Raw genomic sequence first — 20887 nt, 5'->3', positions numbered from 1 at the left:
TATGGTATGAGAATAAAATATTTACAAAAGATACAAAATGTTGATTAGTTAATTATCTATATATATATATATATATATATATATATATATATATATATCTTAAAAGAATGTCAAATTTACTCGATAGAAACTATCAATGATAGATCAATTAATAGTACATTTCTCAAATGGAAAATCATCACTAATAGCATCTATCATTAACGATAACTTATAACAGCTATTAATTGCTATCGATAATAATCACTTGTGAGAATGAAAGTCTTTCATCACCGATAGAGATAACATCAATCAGTTGGTGAATTTGGGTTATGCAACTGATCCTATTTTGAAACCTTCAAACATTCCTTATGAATTTGGGTTACGCACGGACCGATGAAAGGCCCAAATTCCAATCTGAGAGCCCACTAAATTCCTCCATTGATTGATATATTATATATATATATATATATATTCCAAATTTTACCACATTCTCATTTCTCATATACTTTAGGGTAAGTTTCAAACTCAAAATAATCATTTTTACTCCTACATTTTAATTTATTTCAAAACACAACCATCTATTAATTCTTTTTTGGTTCAAATGAAAGTAGAAATGTGATATAGTGACATGCTCTAGGTACATATAAATACGAGTTATAAGTTCTATTTATATTCACGAAATCATTTAATAGATTTTAATTTTGCTTCAACAATTTCATAGAGTTTTATTTTGATCATTAATCCTTAAAATCTTTTCAAAGTAACCATTCCATTAACTTTCTCTTTTATGAAAACAAAGATGGAAATGTGCATTCCTACTCCATGTCAGCTGGAAAAAAAAAACAACTTTTGAAATTTATTGAGAGAATTAAAACTTTGCTCCAAATAAAACTAAAGAAGATTTTGTAGAATTTAGTTGGACAAAAATACTTCCATAAATATCAAAGACATTCTAATTGTGTTCTACGGCATTTTGTTATTCAATTTGGATACTATTTGAATTTTTATGTTACAAATTTTAATTCAACAAGTAGGAAGGTAGGTCAAAGTGGATTGGTTAATGGATTGTAAACCCCATAGTAAGTTTTTTTTTAGGAAACAAAAGTAATAAATCTCTTGCCAGAGTTTCATGATTAGCTTTGAAACTTATTTAAAAGTTATATAGACGAATTTTAGTATTAGTTGATTTGAGTACAAATTAGTTATTCACTATATACATAATTAACGAAATGGATGAATCTCGGTTGTATCTTCAACTTGGTGTTTGAGAGAGGCGAATGGGGCAATGTGACTTTTTCTTTATCTTCTTCCCTATCTGGATGAAAATTCTTTTGATTTGTCTAATTGGTTCTTCTTTGCTATCTTGTTGAGGCTTGTGTATTGTATTTCCTTAAAAAAGATAAATGAATTAGTCAAGTTGAAATAAGTTTAATGGTAATGGACGAAAAGCTAAAGATTTGATCTTCATCCGTATTAAACATTCGAATAAGAAACAAATAAGGAGGAAAAGTGTAAAAATGAAAAGACTGATGGTTAAGAATTGTCCTTTTCTTTGCACAAACAAATTATTGAGCTTCTCAGTAACTGTAAGAGCAAAACACAGAGCCGTACTCTTTCAAAATCAAAACTACCAATAAGAAGAAGGAAATTGCCAGAATTTTCTTCATCTCTCATTTTCCATTTTTCGAATATTATTCTCTTCACACCATTTACGGTTATGGGTAGCTTTCATTTGAACGATTTGATTCCATGGTTTTCTGTTTCTCTTCTCATTGGTCAGTCAAACCTCTCTCTCTCTCTCTCTCTCTCTTTCTTTCTTCTTAAAGCAACATCACATTTCTGTTTTCAAAAACCAATTCTGATTTTCCCCTTTCTGAACCAAATGTTAGTTACCCTTTTCTTCTTGTACTTCATCATGTAGAGTCAGTTGAGAAGAAGAAATCGAAAGCCAGAGACAATGAGAAGCTTTGAAGGAGCTCTGGAATTTCTTAGGCCTTTAGTGGAGATCAAACTTTGGGATTACTGCATTGTTTGGAAATCAAGAGATGATGATTCTTTGAGGTCTGTATATTTGATTTCATGGAAAAAAAAATGGTGTGTTTTAACATCTTAATGGAAGTGGCTGTTGTTTGTAGGTTTATTGATTGGGTTGGTTGCTGCTGTAGCGGTGGAGTTTCTGATGCCGGTGGGAAGGAGGAAGCCGGAGAGACAATACCAGCTGCGCTTTGTAAGGATACTCGATTTCGACATTTTAGAAGGACAAATGCTTGCCAAGCACTTGCTCAGTTTCCTTCTTCAATATCATTAAACACTGGGTAGCTATACTTTGAACTTATAACTTAGAACTGTTCATTAATAATGTTGAAACTGCTGAAAATTTGTGTTTGTATTGGGTTTTTGTTGCAGGGTTCATGGGGATGTTTTGATTTCTAATCAACCCATGTGGCTAACAAGTGGTGAAGCTTCTTATTTTTCGAGTTTTTCACATGTGGGTTTGCTTTTCTTTTTCATTTTTCTCTCAATTTGGTAGCAGCTTATGGTTGGTTGATCTTGATTACGTTGTGTGTCCAATGTCGTTTTTCTTTGGCAGGAGTTGACTGGGACTCGAGTTCTTATTCCAGTTTCTGGTGGAATTGTGGAGCTTTTTGCTACAAAACGTGTAAGTATATTAAGAACTAAAGGTAAGACGCTAAGGGGAAATGGTCATAGAATAACATTCAAAAGTTTTCATCTTTCACCTCCTAGCCACTTTTTGCAAAGTGTGATTATAGTTCTTTTCGACCCTTTTTGGCCGAAATCGACCATTTGAACAACTATATATATATATATATTTTGCCGTGGAATCAAAGTAATTTTAGGGTTTTTAATGATTGATTTTAACATTTATGATGACTCAAACCTTCGTCAATTCTTTGACTCTTCTAAGCGAAAGATTTTTCAAAAGTGCAATATTTTTAAATCTATAGTTTGGTAAGTGTTTATTTGAAGTCGGAGTCGATTCCAAATTGCCAGAAAGAGTGCTAGTTGTGAAAGGTAAAAACTTTTGAAGGCTATTTCTGACAATTTTCATTAGAATATGGATATATTCAAATATTCTCTTTATACTTTTGGGTGCAATGTCTATCAGATGCCAAGAGAGGGAGAGGTTATAGACTTTGTAATGGCTCACTGTAACATCTCTCTGGAGCAAGAATTTGAAACAGAGAGTGCATTATTGGATGCTGGCCTCAATGAGAAGATACTTAGTTCATCTACCAAATACTATTCACTAAACTGGCCTGATCCTCAGCCCTTCCTTGGTTTCAAATCCAAATTAGAAATTCTTCCTTCAGTATCTCAGTCCAGCTCCTTTCCTGGCTGTGGTGAAGGATCATCCAGTGGCTCAAAGCCTTCACCTGGACTTTTCAACCAACCAATTCATACGTCTTTTGAATCGAAAGCGGCGACGCACCGAGAAGAGTTGCTAGAACAACAGAAGAATGTGGTTTCGGATCATTCGAAGATCTTGCAGAAAGATGAAGCCAAAACTGGAGAGAAACAAGAAAAGGAAGTTTACAAATCCAAGAATCTCATGACAGAGAGGAGGAGAAGAAACAAGATTCGTGATCGTCTTTACACTCTACGTGCTTTAGTTCCTAATATATCCAAGGTTCAAACTAATTATCTAATACCCATATGGTGAATTTGTTTGCATATGTTTATTAATTAATCTTCTGTTTTTATTTTAATGGAACAACTCTTAGATGGATAGAGCATCAATCATTGTGGATGCTATCGGCTATATAAGAGAGTTGGAAGAGAATGTGAAAAGCCTCCAGAATGAACTCATTCAATTGGAGCACAAGGATTGTCAAAAGAACAAACACTTGAAGATTTCTCCATTAGAGAAGACAAACGATGACATTAATAGCTGGTCTTTCGTTCAGGATGATCAACCTATGTTTATCCTCAATGAGGAGAAGCCTGTGGAGGTAGAATTTCTTAACAGCTTTTTCTCAAATAAACATTCCAATGAAAAGAAAGTGTTCATTTTTGTTAAACTGTTGTTAGGTGGAAGTCGAAGTGATGCGAATTAATGAAAGAGATTTCTTAATCAAGCTATTCTGCAAGCGGAAACAAGGCGGCGTAGTGAGCTCGATTGAGGCGATGTATTCATTAGGCTTGCAGGTTATTGATGTCAATATTACAACCTTTGGGGGTATGGTCCTCAACATTTTCCATGTTGAGGTAACATTCATTTGTGTTTAGATACTCAATTATGATCTTAAACTTTAGATTTTACCATTCTAAAAGAATTTTTTTTCTTTTAAACTGATTGGTTTTCTGTTGCATGTATAGGCTAATGAAAATGACATTCAACCAAAGAGATTGAGAGACTCTCTGATGAAGCTAACAAGCTGAGAAATCAGGCAATTAGGATAGGCTGTAGAAAGGGAGAGTGTTTATAACCGTGACTCGACGATATCGATGTGGAAAGGGCAATGGATTGTTGTCCAAAAGTTGAGCTGTACAATCGCCTGCATCAGTGACATTAATCTACTCGAGCTAGGAAACTTGCTATTTCATAAAATGTGCCAAGAAAATTTCTTTTTTTTTTTTTTTGTGGGGGGGGGGGGGGGGGGGGGGAGTATAATAAGAAAATCTATGAATGGATAGCATAATTGGTAGACACAAGGAAAATATAAAAACAGCATATGGTGGTCAGAATTCAAAATGCAATACATATAACAAACACAGCATAACCAGAAATAGAATATATCCCTCATCAACCTTTCTTTAATTAATGTCATTTAGCACAAATGGTGTTTACTCGTTGGAGTTCAAATGTAAGATTTCAAATCACTATTTTCCACCTCCTTAGTCGAGAAGGATGAATAAGTTTATGATTAAAAAAAGAGAGAGAACAACTACGACAAAAATGGGAGAAAAAGAAAAATGGAAGAAGCTTTACACATTATTTACGTCTTGTTTATGCATCATCATATTAGAATTGTCGACCGCTAGGGTGATTTTGTGGTGCACTAGCTCGTCCTTTAAAAGCTTGAGTTTCTAATTCACCACTTGAGATATTTTGGAATCTCCACGATTCACGACTTGCATTTATTTCTCCGGAACTGTAACTGTCGTAGTCGAAGCTGTCTGTACCGAGTGCCATTCTTCTGAATTTAGAAATGTCTTGATTGTATTGCCCAGAATCATACATGGTGCTTTGGCCATATTTGACACCATTGGAGAGGTCAGACATGTCACTTTCAATGTCTAGTGCTCTCACCACCTATTCACCAAAATACTATTAGAAGAGAGATACAGTTTAAGAATAAGCTTGTTGAAACGAAATGGAGTTCGAATGGAATTAAGTTAACCTGAATCATGCGAGGCCTTTTAGGAGCCGAATGACGAACGCAGGCAGCTGCCGCTTCGATCATTCTGAACATTTCACTTTCCACATACTGTTTTCCAAGGCGTGGATCTACTAATCCATCAAACTCCCCAGTTTCAAGGGCGTGCAGAAGGTGAGGACGAGCCTGGGACATTCATAATAAGATAGAACATTGTTGAAGCCGTTCAGTGTATTTTAAACAAGATGAAGACACATCTTTAACATTTAAAATTTAGCATATAAATATAACAGAAAATGGAGGAGAATTTCGAGAAGTTTGTTCATTTATTTGCATACCCATTCGACCAAACTCTCATCCCCCAGGGGCTGAGTGGGATCAACAGGCTTACGACCTGTAATAAGCTCAAGAAGCACAACCCCAAACGAGAATACATCTGATCTGTCTGTCAATTTCCCACTTGATGCATACTCGGGAGCCATGTATCTGCAGGTCATTGAAACACAAACGATCATATTATAAAGAAAGACAACGGCTCAAAGAATTGTTTTCCAATGAGAGTAAATGTCGAGTTAACCCACCCAAATGTCCCCATGACCCGAGTTGAAACGTGGGTATGTGTATCGTTTGTCAGTTTCGCAAGTCCAAAATCTGCAACCTGTGTTTGAAGTTTTCCGTTGAAATCGGAATCAGAGACTCGTGGAACAAGAAAATAGCACGTATATTTTCAAAATTATAAGAAGAAATTGGTCTGGACGTACCTGCGCCTCAAAAGCGTCGTCCAGCAAAATGTTGGCTGATTTGATGTCTCGGTGGATAATTCTGGGATGGCCTATCAAACGAGAAGCAAAAAGATATAGGAAGTTAGCAAAGTATGTCCGTCTCAGTAACATTGGAACAGTTCGATTCAATAAAACATTTTGAATTTAGATATTTACTCACAATCTTCATGAAGATATGCCAAACCCTTTGCAGATCCTAAAGCGATTTTGAGTCTTTTGGACCAATCCAGCACGGGTACTCCATTACCTGCAAAGAGTAGTCAAATATTTTCAACATCAAACACAACTCAAAATCTATCTTACAGTAATGGTGGAGCTCAAGGATAGGTTCCATACCGTGGAGATGATGCTCAAGAGTCTTATTAGGAACAAACTCATAGATGAGCAATCTATGACGCTCGGAGACGCAATAGCCCACTAAAGACACCAAATGCCGATGATGAACACGACTGATGATCTCAACTTCCGCCTTGAATTCTCTCTCCCCCTGTCCACTTCCTGCCTTGAGTTGCTTCACAGCCACAGACTTCCCTTCTGGAAGCCAACCCTGATAAACACATCCAAACCCACCTTCCCCAAGAATGTTTTGACGCGAAAATCCAGACGTAACCTCCATCAATTCTTCATAGCTAAAGAAAAACTTGGCACTGTTTATCACACCTGACTCCATTCCACTGCCACTGTATCCTGTTCCTTTTTGACTCCCAAAGCTATTTCCAAGGGGAGTATGTGGGACTTGAGTGTAGAAGCCTTCAGTAGAACCAGAGTTGCCCCCATGTTGTTGAGGATAGTAATTTCCATCTAACATATAATAAAGGTTGCATAATCCAGATCAGAAAACATAAGTTCTAAAATGAAGAACAGTAAGCTACTATCGCATACTTCCAAGTTTCTTTAATACCTGCTTTCACACAGAAGTTATTTGGAGGCATGTAGGGGCCAGTATACATCTTTACCCGTCTTTTCTTCTTCCTTGTGAATATAAAAATCACAGCAAACAAAGCGATTGCAAAAACTCCAGCAACTGCAGCACCGACTGCAACATCAGTGTGACTACTTAAACCAGATGATGGTGCATTGGATTGTCCTAATGATGATTTCACTGGCGTTGAGTCAGAGGAATGAGGTGAGTTGTTTGGAGTGCGAGTGGATGTGGCTGTGGGAGGTGAAAGAATGTTAGACTCTGATGTGGGAGTAGTTATTGTTCCTTGAGGTGGATTTGGAGTTTGTTTTCCCGTCGTTGGGTTTGCACCTGGTGAAGGAATCACGACTGGATTTTGTGATGGAGGAAGAGGATCCGTTGGTGTAGATGGTGGAGTCTCCTTGGGTGTATTAGGAGCCTGAATGGCGCTTTGATCCACGGGAGTAGAGGGATCTTTCTCAGATATTTTAGAAGGTGGACTTCCTGGAGGTGCCGGAGATGCTTTTGTAGTCGGAACAGGGGAAGGTGGAGGATCAACGGACGGGTCTTGAGAAGGCGGTGGCGAAGGCGGTGGTGGACGAGGTGACGGCGGAGGAGACGGCGGTGGCGAAGCAGAGTCTTCAGGAGGTGGCGATGGATTCTCGTCGGAATCATTTGAATCGGAACCGCCAGTAGGAGCTGGCGGTGTAGTTCCAGGATTTGGAGGAGCTGGAGGTGAGGAAGATGGCGAAAGTATACCTTCAATAGGTGGAGCTTTAATTGCGGATTGAAAAATCGACGGCAGAGGACTAGCTTGATCAATTGTCAACGATGAATAACCATCTGGCACCGGTGACGGTGGAGTAGAAGGTGAAGGAGGAGGAGGAGGAGGAGGAGAAGAAGGAGAATGAGGAGGAGGAGGAGAAGAATCCGAAGCTTCAGGCGGCAAACTTGAATCTGAAACAGAATCCGATGAAGGAGAAGAAGTATCGTTTGAAGAAGACATTATTCTTCTTCTCTCACAATCCTCCTTCTCTTCCTCTTATAATCCTCAGCTATTCCCGACAACTCTCTTACACAAGTCTCAAATTCAAATTTCAACACCACTCCACCAGATTCTTCATCCTACGGGAACTCTTTTCCCCTATCTCATTTCTTATAGATCCCTACTTCTATTATCAGCATCATTACACTCAACTTTTTCTTTTTTTTTTTTTTGAAAAAAGAAAAAGAAAAACAACAACAACAACAACAAACAAACAAACAAGAAGGTCGTTTCAAGATTTCAGCAATGGCAGAAACAAAAATCATGCGATGATTCAAATGAAACAAAGAAAAGTGAGGAAGATTACTACATTTGCTCAAATCATGAGAGACGCCACGTGAACCATCAATGGAGCTCCAAAATTTCTGCGAATCATGAATTTCGGGGGTTTTAGGGTTATAACAGACAGAATGGAAGAATCAAAGGAAGGATAATTATGGAGGACGGTTAGAATCGGATGGTGTTTGGTGATGGATTGAGTTATGGAAGATGTAGAGTTGAGAAATGGCGGAGTGTTCTAGTTCCTTGCGATTCGGGTTACCGCCAAATTCAAAACTAAATTTAATTCTTTTTATAATTATAGTTAGATATTTTGTTTTAAGTATAGGTGTCCTAAAATCAAACTTTTCAATTTGAATATTTATTTTGTTCATATGCCGTTATATACTTTTGGGTTCTTTTCGGCTTTAGTATTTCTAATTTTAATTACTTTATTTCTATAAATTGTATAATCACTCTTTATAATTTGTCTATAACTGATTTTTTTTTTTTTTTTTTTTTTTTATAGTCTGCCTTAAAAATATTATTATTATTTAATTAATTTCCATAAAAATAAATTTGAATGACTCAATTTAAGTTCGATAAAAGAATAATCAATACTTCCAAGTCATTAGAATATATTTTGAAAAGTTAAAGTTAGATTTTTGTAAATTAATAATTAATTAAAGAAGTTAAATTAAATTTGTTTTACTTATGGTACCTTTGTCAATTATATTTGAGGATTTTAAATATTATGTCGAATATATTTGAGGGTAGTAATATATTTTATTATATTTAAAATTCTTTTAAAACGTTGTTATGCATCTATGTGAGAGTTGAATAAATAAATCAAATTTTATAATTATGAAACTTTTGAGAGATCAAATTAATAATTTTTTAAATACAAGAATCAAATTTGTAATTTAACTATGAGATAATGTATTGTTTTAATAATTTAGTTCATATGAACTTCAAAAATAAAAACAGAGGGCTTTTGCTAGCTTGTTATAACTTGTACTCTCACTTGATGTAGTCGTTAATAAAATTTTATTGGATGTGTAAATGATAATGAGCATGAATTACAAATGTAATTGGATTGGTTTTTATTGGGTATACTTAAAAATTATGAATTTGGTCAATTCTATTGTTATTATTATCGTTACTTCCACTTCTAAGAATCGAGTGGTATTGGTATCAGTAACAGTAATAAAAAATATGTGAAATTGAAATTTTTTCCAACTGTAGCGGTAACAATAATGATTGTCGTTGTAACGATTAACTACGTTGGTAATAGTAATGATATGACAGCATGACGTAATTTGATTGAGCACCCTTAACTGGTCAATCAGATTGTATTCCTCCATTGCAAATTTAGGTATGAGTTCATACATCATAAAAGTAAACAACTCCAAAAGTAATGAAACGAGTTAACTATTTAGTTTTCATTATTTATTACTTTTCCACGGTAAACATGACCTAAATGTAATCTAAGAATTGAAGTGTCTAAATTCTTTAGAATATACTTTTATAGGTCAGCAAAAGCTTAACTCAACTGATATTGTACCAAATGAAATCTTATGGGACATTATAAGCATTTTTTTTAAATATTTTCTTTTCTTTTTGGATTAATTAATAATATGGTTAAGTGATGATTTATACTTTTATTCTGCTTTCTTTAAATTATTAGAAATCCAATCATCCATTATAATTAAAAGCCTATTAGACTTAGACCCTTTAAATCAAAGAGTCAAATTCAAAAATTTTAGTAGTTGTTTGGATGGAGATCTGATCGTCCAACATTAAAGATAATTACAAAACATTAGTATATATAATAATATTTTTAAATTTTATGAATACGGTAAAATTTATAAAAAAATAATAATAGTAATATATGACTAATAGATTTATTATACTTGTAATTTTTTTTAAATATTGCAATGTTCTTGATCATTATTCCTACTATAGTTTTGTTATTATTCTTTTGTTATTAAGTACATTTTTCTACTTTTTTTTTTAATAGAAACATTAGCTTTCAAATACATTATTATTATGAAAAGGTCTTTATATTTCCACCCATAAACACACCATCTATATGATTAAAATTACTATAACTCAACCATACTAACTTATATAAGCTTAATTAAATTCCTATACTCTTCCTTACGTAAACTAATAATTATATTTATTATATGATATGTTTTTAAATGGGTATAGGAAGATTCGTGTAACGAAGACGGTACCCAAATACTTTTTGTATTATTAATTTGCCTCAAATTGAAATTATTAATATAAATTTTTTAAAAATAAATTAAAAATTTGTCAAAAATAGCAAAAGGAAAGAAATATTTAAATTTTATAAAAAAATCAAGTACAATCCAATAGATTTTTGTACGTTTTTTTAGACAAAATACACTTTTGGTCCATGCAGTTTACGGTTAATTAGGTCTATTTCGTCCCTAAAGTTTCAAAATGAAAATTTTAGTCATAAAGATTTATAAAATACTTCTAAATGATCTATAAGTCAACTTACTTATTGGTTTAGCATTTGAAAAATGACGTGACGGGTTGAGTGAGCTCATTTTAAAATAGGTAATATTTCAAGTCAATATTAATAAAAGGAATAACCCCAAAATATTTTCCAACTGGGCAGCATATCCAACACGTCATACCAAATATGGACAATGCAAACTTCAAAAACGGTAACTTGTAAGCTCTTCGGCCTTTTGCTTTGGTCAACATTAATGGAGAGGCCGTCAATAACGGTGGGAAAACAAAGCGACGACGTTTCGTTTAAGAGGTTTTAGTATTTTTAACACATGATAACAAGGGGCTAAATATCAAACTTTTTCTAACTAACTTTTCCAAATTATAACTTAAAAACTCAACCTTTTTCAAAGTGTTTTACCATTGAATTTGTCTAAAAACGAAAGTGTCATTCCCAAAATTTGTCACATTTTTGCTTCAATTTCTTTTTTTCCAACTTTGAGTGCTTTAGCTAAAGTCAATCTTGAACGGTTGAGAAGATTAATCAAACCTAATACAATGAGTTTGGTGCATTTGCATTTCAATTATATAATTCAATCTATATGGGTAAGTTTTGGTGGTTCTAACTATGGAGGTCAATTTTATCTAATCTTTTATTTCCTAATAATAATTAAGAAACAAAAAACTAATTCAATCCATGCTAATACTCTTCTTTCTCTCTTTTTAACCTTTTCGTATTTATTACTAAAACTTCATATTTTTCTTTATCTTGATTTTTTACGTTTATCAAAGAACACAACTCTAAACTTACTAACTTTAACCTATTAACTTCAAACTTGTTAACTCAATTTAGTGGATCAAACAATCTCTTAATTTTCTTCGTATCATTTCCAACAAACATGTGATGTGTTAACTCAATCTATCAAATTTATGCTTACATGAGCAAAATGAATTTATAGACCCAACTAGTAGATATTGATCGGAGATTCATTTGAAAAAGACATAAATCAATAAACATCGGTTAAAAGTTATAATATCAAGATAAAAAAACAAAAGAACTAAGATATCCAACCAACTAAACTAAGGTAAATTTCTTTAAACTTTGCCATTTGTTTTGAAAAAAAAAACATCTCTATTATTTCGAAAGCTACAATATTACTATACTTATATGTGATTTTCATTCCGAGGGGCCACCTCACTATTTTAGACCCTAATTTTCATCTAATTAAAACAAAAGTCTACTTTTTTCAATGGGTAATATTGAAGTTTTGGAATATTTTAATGTGTGATATTTTTCTAAGGTAATGAATTGAAAAGTGGTCAAAGGTAAAAAAAAAAAAAAAAGAGTTGGAGATGTGAATGAAAAGCAAAAGCAAAATAGTATTGTTGGGAATGGGAATGGGAATGGGATTGAGATTTAGTACCTTACCCAATACGCGGCTTTGCCTCCTTTTCTCGGCTTCCCCGTCCACTCCACCACCTCCTATGTTATCTTGTTATTAATCTCTTTAAAAATCCATTCCCAAATTCCTCCAATCTTCAAATCCCTAATTTAACAATCCAATGCAACAACAACAACAACCACCACCCAACCAATTTAGCCCTAATGGGCAATCAGAAGATAATGAAGTTCTTGATGATTTTTCTTTCGTTTGTCTAAATCCCGATGGCTCCCCTATCCGTGCCGAAGACGCCTTCCTCAACGGCCAGATTCGCCCTGTATTTCCCCTCTTTGATCAACGGATTTTATCCGACGATGTCAACGGAACGACGTCTCAGCTGAAGAACCTATTCGTGGAAGAATTCACTGAGAGTCCTCAGACTAGGGCGGCGGCGCCGGTGCTAGGGAAGAAGAGCTATTCGACGGGGTTTTCGAAGCTGTGGCGGTTCGGGGATAAGATTCGGCGGAGCAGTAGTGAAGGGAAGGAGGAGGCGTTTCTGTTTTTGAGAAGTGCTTCGTCGGGAAGCGGACAGAAGGCGGAGAAGGAGAAGGAGAAGAAGAAGAAGAAGAAGAAGGGGGAAACGGCGTCGTATTATCACGAACGGCATTACGCGAGGAATAGAGCGGAAAATGAAGTGAATAAACGGAAATCGTATCTGCCGTACAGAAGTAATTTAATGGGATTCTTCACTGCTCCTAATGGTTTGAACAGAAATTTTTGATTAGATTAATAATTTTGATTGATTTATTTATTTATTCCTTCAATTCATTTCGTTTGTTTATATATTTGTAGTTTGGTTTTGTTGGAGATTTGAGATTTTAAAAATCTCAAACTTGTATTAAGTTGAACTAATACGTAGATTCCACTTTTATGTTCATGTAGAATTTCTTGTAGCTTTAGCAATAGAGGTTATATATGTTGCTCCTCATCGTACAAGTCTTATCATTCTCATTTTAAGTATTTTCCACATTCAAATGTGGGATAGATAACTACGGGAGAATTATCATGATTATGGATTAGATGTTTTAGATTAATGTACATTTTATAACAAATAACTTACAATTGCTTTGTTCCCAAATATATCATCTCACTTTTACCGCTGTAATTTGTTATCAATGTTTTATGTTATTTTGTTTTTATTTTTTCACTTTTTCTAAAAAACTTTTGCTTGATGACAGCATATAAATAGAATCCATGATTACTAATAGTGTAACAAGTCTTATTAAGCCATAGTAATTTCTGTCGATATCCACAAAGTTCATTTTGAATATAGATAGTTGCAAATATAGCTATTAGATTCAAAATATTAACATATAAAATTTATCAGATGTTCAAATAACCTAACAATCTGGACTACTCGACCCAGATTGTAAAAATTGAATTGGGTTAGGTTGAATTTTTTATGTTCATTTCAGGTTTGGTTGGATTCTTTGAGTTACACTCTTTAAAATTTGGTTAATCTAACCTAATCCAAATTTTTAATATTATTAAAATATATATTATAACTTATAAATATCATAATTCATACCTATTATTACGAAGTTTCTGAAATTTTAGTTATAAACAAATTTATGAATTTTAACTAAATAATAATATGCTTGAAAAAAGAAAAAAAAAAAAGAAATAAATAATCCAACAACCCAATCCGAATCCTAAGGTTGGGTTGGGTTGAAGATCTTATTTGGGCTGTCAATTTGTCAATCCGAAAATTTGAGTTGGTCCAGAAAATCTATCCAACCTAATTTATTTATACCTAATTCACTGATGAATCATGTTGCAAATATTGATCTATCAAGTCTATCTATCATAGATAGAATTTGTTATGTTTATTGTTATATACTTAATTATTATTTTCTATGGTTAAAATATCGGTTAATAAAATCTCATCGGATATTTTTATATTTCAGTCTATTTTTCATATTGGGTTTTGGCCCATTCCTTTTGAGTTGGTTTGTTAAGGCTGATGGTTTCTATTCCTACTCTACTCTGGGAATGAAAACGGTTGACAATGTGGTCTATGGTTTATATTTTCTTCTTTCTTTTTTTAGATCTACCATTGGTATTGTATGCCATTTAAGTTGCACAAACATAAATACAATCGAGATTTTTTTTATAACAGTATGATGTAAAGTCTTGTTTAAGGAAAAACCGATAGCAATATAGACCATTATACTCACCTCTCACCTTTGTTCTATTTGTTTGGTTTTATTTCACAACGTTGATTGTTTGTCCTAATTAACATGAAAACTATATAAATTCAATACAAAAACCGTAGAAAAAAAATCCAAATCAACAAAAAGAAAAAGATATAGTGTTTGTTTTTTTGTTGTTTGGTTTGAGGATGAGTTTGAAGGGGAATATGGAACATGGGATTCTAATCCATAAAGAAAAGATAACAAAAAGAAAATGAGCAGTCATATTTCCACTTTCTAATTCTCACCTCATCCATCCCTTTCCTTTCTCTATCCCCTATTTAATTCCATTTCCTAATTCCTTTCTCTATTTTACACAAACCTTCTCTTCAATTTCATTACTAAGAGACGAAGAAATTGAGCAAAAAGGCATTGCAAGTGATGGCTCCTACCTTTAAAAATTGTATCCTCGTTTGCTGTTCTGCCAAAGTTTCGGTAAGGAATGTAATTTCTCTCTTTCTCTCTCTCTCTTTAGTTTTGTTCTAACAATAATATTGCACTTTCTGCTTTCTAAATATTTTATCAATTTCATACCTTTTGTTCGAATTGTCAAATTACAAAATTAAGTAATGTTTTAATAAGGACTATCGTCGTCTCGTAAGAAGATCGAACCTCTAACTTGAAGTTGTCTTGCAATATGTTTGATTTCAGTTGAGCTAAACTTTGTCTTGCTACAATAATAGACTATTATATGTATTGGATATTATATTAAATTTACTCTTACCCACTAGCTTACAGTTTTAGGTTAACTGATGTTTAAGATGATATCAAAGCATTTTGTTTCAAGATGTTATAAGTTCAAGACTCTGTAATGTTATTTTCTCTCTAATTAATATTCATTTTCACTTGCTGGGTCTTTTTCAAGTTCAAAAGTGAAGGGAATGTACAACGGTATGTACAACTAATTACAACTTAGTAGACTAAGATAGTTTGTACCCCAAACAGAAACTTTTATAATTTACTTGTTAGTCTTAAACATCTTCTAAGAGTTTGTTTAAAACTTAATAAACACGACTCGAAATTTACTTTAAAAAGGAAAAAAAAACCACTTGTCCTGTCTCAAACTCATCTCTCTTCTCAAAAGAGGTAGACAAAATGGGGCAACTATGGAATGTGAAAAAGGAGACTTTGTAAAGATGGAATATTTAGCTCAAAATTAATCATAAGCTTTGATTTATTTTTTACATCTAACAGCTAATATAAAGTTAAAATAAATCTAAATTTCTCCTTTTAAAAAAAAAAAAAAAAAAAAAGCAAAACTTAATATATATATAATTGGGATTTACATTTATTTATTCTTCAAGAGAACAATTAATCATATGGGTATCTTAGCAATATTTTAGCCAACAACACATTAACTGTATTTTTTAAAATAAATAATATAATTAAGGGATTAAGAAGTACTTTTGTGATTCTATTTATTTTTTTAAAACACAATATTCTTTGAATTATTAATTATAAAGAGAAATGTAAACTACCTTAAAAGCTAGCTTATAAGTTAATTATCAATTTTAATTATAATTACTTGTAATGTAACTTCTTTCAAACCTTTGAACCACTGATTTGACATAAACTAATCTAACCAATAATTTTGGATTAATCCAAAAAGAGATAGGTCAAAATTTATGTTTATCAAAATGAACATAGTTCAATTTTTTTGTCAATGATTTGATCATTTTTTTTTTTTTTGTAGATTATAAGATAAGAATCGATAATCTTGTTAATTTTAACAATCCTTAATATAATATGATTGGTATTTAACTTTTTTGTCATATATTTATTTTCTAATAGAATTTGTGCTTTTGAAACTTTCAATTCAATTCTTATGAATTTTTTTTCTTAATAATTCATTCTCATTATTTCAGACTCAAGCTTCAATTTGATTTTTGATCTAATATGTGTATAATTCATAAATTAGTCCTTAGTTAAACATCATTACCTGTTTTGTTTTTTTTTTTTTTTTTTTTTTTTAATTGTACAATGTTTTTACCCCATATATAAAGACCTACCAATTTTCCTCTAATTTTAACCATAAAGTTAACCAAAATATAAAGTAGAAGGGAAAAAATAAATATTATGTATCCAAATACAACAAGTAAGAATAACAAAAATTAATTTGTATTGTCGAGATAAAATTATAAAAGAAATGGTTAAAAATAGAAAAATTGACAAAATTTAACTACACAATAATTAATAAAATTTTGAAAACCATTGCTTAAATTTTGATTAAAATATAAAGGAAAGTCAAAACTTAGTAATTGAACATTCCTTTCATTCCAACAAAACAACAATTATAATAAATTAGATAGAGTCAAACAACAACATGCAATTGTTTCTTTTCAACTATAACTAAAAGGTCTACTGTCCTTAAAAAAATATCATGACCTTTCCAATTCCCTGACCCTTTGAGGAAAAGCAGAGCTAACTTTGAGGAATTCAATTCACAAAATGGCCCCCAATGTTTGACAATTTTACACAAGAAAACAACCCAACTTTGGTTTTACTTTTGACTTTACATTCATCATCACTCTCAAATTCTTATTATTGATGGTATAGAGATGTTTAATGAAAAGCATATATTTGTTTAATATATGTAACAGGTAAGATAGAGATGTCTTTTTCTTAATTATTTTCATATAGTATCTATTGGTCTACATTTCACATGTTACGATGTAGACACATGGCGGTCATCCAACGGTTGTGTTCATGTAGACTAGTCAACTAATCCCACCGGCATTGGCGCCATCGACGTTGACTCTCATCCTCCACCACTTCAACTTCATCATCATTATTTCAATCACAGCCCTTCATCCATACAAATTATTCTCCAAATCCACGGCTGTGATTAAATCTAAACCTTTTTCATTCACACCATTGAAATTTTATAGCACAATCACACCCATCAAAATCACATCTTTCCCTTTTGGAATTTGGATAATTCCAAATTAAATTCCTTCTTTCTTTTTTTTTTTAATTACTACTCCCTCATTAATACGTATAATTACATGTCGATGATTATAGTATATTAGAATTACGTGTAAATAATGATTAATTAAATTTTGGAAGAAGCCAAAAGAAGGAGACTTAGAAAATTAAAAAGTATAAGCTTTTTTCCAACGTCACTTTCCCATTATCTAAAAAAGAGAAGAAGAAGAAAATATACATGTCCATGCTCTAAATAAGAAAATGCCCAATTGGGTCATTTTATTTATTTAATGTCATCAATTTCTTGTTGCCTCCATTATATATATTGGACTCTTCTTAGCAACACAACATTGATAATCCCATAAATTCTCAGATATTCACTCACAATTTATAAGGTTTGTTCATCAATTCCCTTCTTTGTCTTCTTAATTTTGGGATCCTCATCGTAATTCTCTTCATGATCTGAAAGTCCTTCACTGCACCGACGATCTCTTACTTTATTTATCTATTATTTTGGGGACTGATTTGAAATTATCAGGAAGACATGGCGCAAGAGTCGTACGAGGAAGCAATTGCCGGACTTTCGAAGCTTCTCAGGTACCGATCCATTTCCTTCTATATCCCTTCCGTTCTGTCTTTGTTTTTTGTTTTTTGTTTTTTTTTTTTTTTTGTTTGTCCGACCACCGCTATTAGTGCGGCGGCCCACCAAGTAGGACCGACCCGAATTGATTGTTTTCCGTAACGGTTTCCGTTTTGAATGAATGTAGTGAGAAAGCTGATCTTCAGGATGCTGCCGCCGCAAAGATCCGGCAAATAACGGCTGAATTGGCCGGAACCACCGCCTGTTCAAATGGATTCGACCCGGTTGATAGAATAAAAACCGGGTTCACCCATTTCAAGAAATCCAAATTCGAGTACGTTTTCTTCTTTTATTCCGTCCTTCCGTCCTTCGATTTCTCGCCCGAATATGCTGTTTAGTTTATTCCCTTTTAATCAATGTTTGATAATGAATCTGGTTTGCCCCTGATGTAAATTATCATCATGCTTAGCTTGTAAAAAAAACCACTCGTAAGACCCATTTATAGATAAGTTAAAGAGTAGTGTATCACCATATTATTACAATGACTTAATAAAACGATTTTGGTGTTCCCCAGGACAAATCCTGATTTGTATGGTCAACTGGCGAAAGGGCAAAGCCCAAAGGTAAGGAATTTTTACAAATTGAGAAAGTACTATACTATGGCCGGGGAGGGGAATAAATGCAAATAAGAATTTGTTGGAGGGGTTGATAAGGGCACTATAGCAATTATTAGATAAGAACGTTGAATCCGATTAGAAAGAGAAAAGGCCAATGACAGGTTTTACACGTGTAAAATGTAGTTTTTGGTATTTGCGTGTTCGGATTCCCGAGTTTGCCCTTCGCACATATTGAATTTTCAACCTGGGGAGGCCTTTGTGGTTCGTAATATTGCCAACATGGTGCCACCATTTGACAAGGTTCCCTCTCTCTCTCTCTCTCTCTTTCTCTCTCTGTTTCCTTTATCCATTTCTTTAATTAGATTAAATTAATGTATAAAGTTTAGGAGTTATTATTGATTTTATAATATGGTTTTGTTATTTGTAGACAAAATATTCCGGAGCTGGGGCTGCAATTGAATATGCAGTATTGCATCTTAAGGTGAGAAAGTTTTATAATATTTTTATTGTTTATTAAATATTATAATTGATAATCCTCTCCCCCCCCATTTTATTGGAGATGTGTGGTCGTGATTGTTTTCATATTTTGAATATAAATAAATGAATTTGATTTTTAGGTGGAGAATATAGTGGTGATTGGACATAGTTGCTGTGGTGGAATTAAGGGCCTCATGTCTATTCCTGATGATGGGGCCTTTTCCAGGCAAGTTCCTTTCTCTCTCATTTTTTCTTCTTTCTAAAAATAATAATTATACATTTGGATAACATTATTTATTGTCAACAAATCAACTGTGAATGTTAAATTCATTTTAACTTATCTAAATCAAGTTTTATAGTAATCTTTGAGTCTAATAAAAATGATTTAAAATTTTCAAAATCCCCCCTCAATGTCTTTTTATTCATATGTATAATAAATCCAAGATTACAAATTTAGAATTTTCATCAATAAACTTAAATCGGTTTCTTTTATGTCAAAGATTTGTTAAGATACTGAAATAAAAGTTTATTGTCCTTTTTTATATCCTTCTTAAAAAATTAAAGATTAAACTTATAACTTAAGGAACAAGACAAACTTAATTAATTTATATATATAGTAGTTATCGAAAAGAGTTAATTTATGTTGACCAACTTGTACTGATGGTTGGTAAGATAAATAATTAACGAGGGTGGGTTTAGGGTTTAGAGTTGCCTTTCAATGGAGTAGTGAATGACATAGGAATGAATACTCTTTCTCAATACTTTAACCTTTCCACTCTGGTGGTACCATATTCTTGGAGGAATCAAAATTTAATTATAAATTGCAACTGAAACTTTTGCAATTTACTATTTAGTGCAGATTGATAAGTACAATTCCTTTACTTCCCACCTTTTGTCTTTTACTTTACAGATCACTCTCTTCTTTTTGGCCCTAAAAAAGTCATTTACAACTACTTTTCTTTGCAATTTTTGTGGGAATTTCTCCATTATTAAACCCCACTTTTTGTTTCTTTTAATCTATATATCAGCCTGGATAAGAGAAGTTACTGCTCATTCCAAATCCAGATCCTATTTTCTCTCTTATTGATTCCAAGTGGAAGATATGTCTTGGGATTTGCTTTGTTAAGCAAAAAGTAACACGATTCCTTTTAACTTAACAGTGATTTCATTGAGAATTGGGTGCAAATTTGCACACCTGCCAAAAACAAGACCCAATCAAATTGCAACGATTTGAGCTTTGAGGACAAATGCACAGAGTGCGAAAAGGTAAAATCATTTCGAGATTTATATACAAAACCGATAAATTTTGATAGAACCATGTGAATTCTAGAAGTTTGTTCTTTAATTTTCTTTTTTATGATTCCTTGTAATACTAAACATTAATGTACCTTTGCAGGAGGCTGTGAATGTTTCACTTGGAAACTTACTGTCATATCCTTTTGTAAGAGAAGCAGTGGTCAACAAGAAAGTGTTCATAAGGGGTGCACATTACAACTTTGTGTCTGGAGCTTTTGAGCTTTGGAATCTCGACTTTAATATTTCTCCTTCTCTAGCTGTTTGAGAGTACACCATACAATACCTCATCAACGACGACAATAATCAAACTCGGCCGTTTGGTTACTTTTGAGTTTCTTACTGTATTCTGCTATTGTAATTTGATCTGAGGCTCCCGTGAAGAAGCACTTATTTATACTTGCAAGGATGAACTGCTTTACTTGTATCTTCCCCTCCAATAAGAGTTTTTTTTTTTTTTTTTTTTCCTTTTTTCTTTCACTTCTCTTGTCTTGAAAATGTTTCCTGTAATTCCCATCACTTTTGTAATGTTATAAATAATTAAGTATAATGAAATGTCTTGCTTCATTCTCT

The 20887-nt window shown here is 32.8% G+C and overlaps 4 protein-coding genes across 9 annotated transcripts; 3 read left to right on the top strand and 1 right to left on the bottom strand.

Moving 5' to 3' along the window:
- Nucleotides 1-1691: 1691 nt before the first annotated feature.
- Nucleotides 1692-4549, top strand: LOC103489007 (transcription factor ABORTED MICROSPORES). 2 transcript variants are annotated; one of them, XM_051091201.1, is made up of 9 exons: nt 1692-1754; nt 1901-2040; nt 2115-2294; nt 2386-2467; nt 2570-2638; nt 3107-3628; nt 3723-3950; nt 4030-4206; nt 4318-4549. In XM_051091201.1, the coding sequence occupies exons 2-9, from the start codon at nt 1937-1939 to the stop codon at nt 4378-4380; spliced, it is 1425 nt and encodes a 474-aa protein (XP_050947158.1). In that variant the 5' UTR covers nt 1692-1754; nt 1901-1936; the 3' UTR covers nt 4381-4549. The 2 variants fall into 2 exon arrangements, with proteins under 2 accessions (XP_050947158.1, XP_008446203.2); XM_008447981.3 differs by lacking the exon at nt 1692-1754 and having other exon boundaries at nt 1846-2040.
- Nucleotides 4550-4718: 169 nt separating this feature from the next.
- LOC103489009 (proline-rich receptor-like protein kinase PERK12) lies at nt 4719-12355 on the bottom strand. Its single transcript, XM_008447984.3, has 10 exons — nt 12218-12355; nt 8357-8411; nt 7002-8193; nt 6437-6901; nt 6261-6347; nt 6080-6150; nt 5900-5976; nt 5657-5804; nt 5343-5504; nt 4719-5254 (listed from the first exon to the last, which is right to left on the bottom strand). The coding sequence occupies exons 3-10, from the start codon at nt 8005-8007 to the stop codon at nt 4964-4966; spliced, it is 2307 nt and encodes a 768-aa protein (XP_008446206.2). The 5' UTR covers nt 8008-8193; nt 8357-8411; nt 12218-12355; the 3' UTR covers nt 4719-4963.
- Nucleotides 12352-12951, top strand: LOC127151352 (uncharacterized). Its single transcript, XM_051090879.1, has one exon. The coding sequence runs from the start codon at nt 12352-12354 to the stop codon at nt 12949-12951; it is 600 nt and encodes a 199-aa protein (XP_050946836.1).
- Nucleotides 12952-14676: 1725 nt separating this feature from the next.
- Nucleotides 14677-20881, top strand: LOC103489011 (carbonic anhydrase 2-like). 5 transcript variants are annotated; one of them, XM_051091199.1, is made up of 9 exons: nt 14677-14857; nt 17886-17944; nt 18115-18261; nt 18502-18550; nt 18728-18844; nt 18972-19025; nt 19162-19247; nt 20182-20287; nt 20418-20881. In XM_051091199.1, the coding sequence occupies exons 1-9, from the start codon at nt 14804-14806 to the stop codon at nt 20580-20582; spliced, it is 837 nt and encodes a 278-aa protein (XP_050947156.1). In that variant the 5' UTR covers nt 14677-14803; the 3' UTR covers nt 20583-20881. The 5 variants fall into 5 exon arrangements, with proteins under 5 accessions (XP_050947156.1, XP_050947155.1, XP_050947157.1 ...); XM_051091198.1 differs by having other exon boundaries at nt 14742-14866; XM_051091200.1 differs by having other exon boundaries at nt 14783-14857; nt 17890-17944.
- The last annotated feature ends 6 nt before the right edge of the window (nt 20882-20887 follow it).

The sequence above is a fragment of the Cucumis melo genome, chromosome 10, assembly GCF_025177605.1.
Source record: "Cucumis melo cultivar AY chromosome 10, USDA_Cmelo_AY_1.0, whole genome shotgun sequence".
Classification (NCBI taxonomy): Eukaryota; Viridiplantae; Streptophyta; class Magnoliopsida; order Cucurbitales; family Cucurbitaceae; genus Cucumis; species Cucumis melo.
Note: the sequence above shows the minus strand (reverse complement) of the source record. Positions and strands in the feature narration are given on the sequence as shown.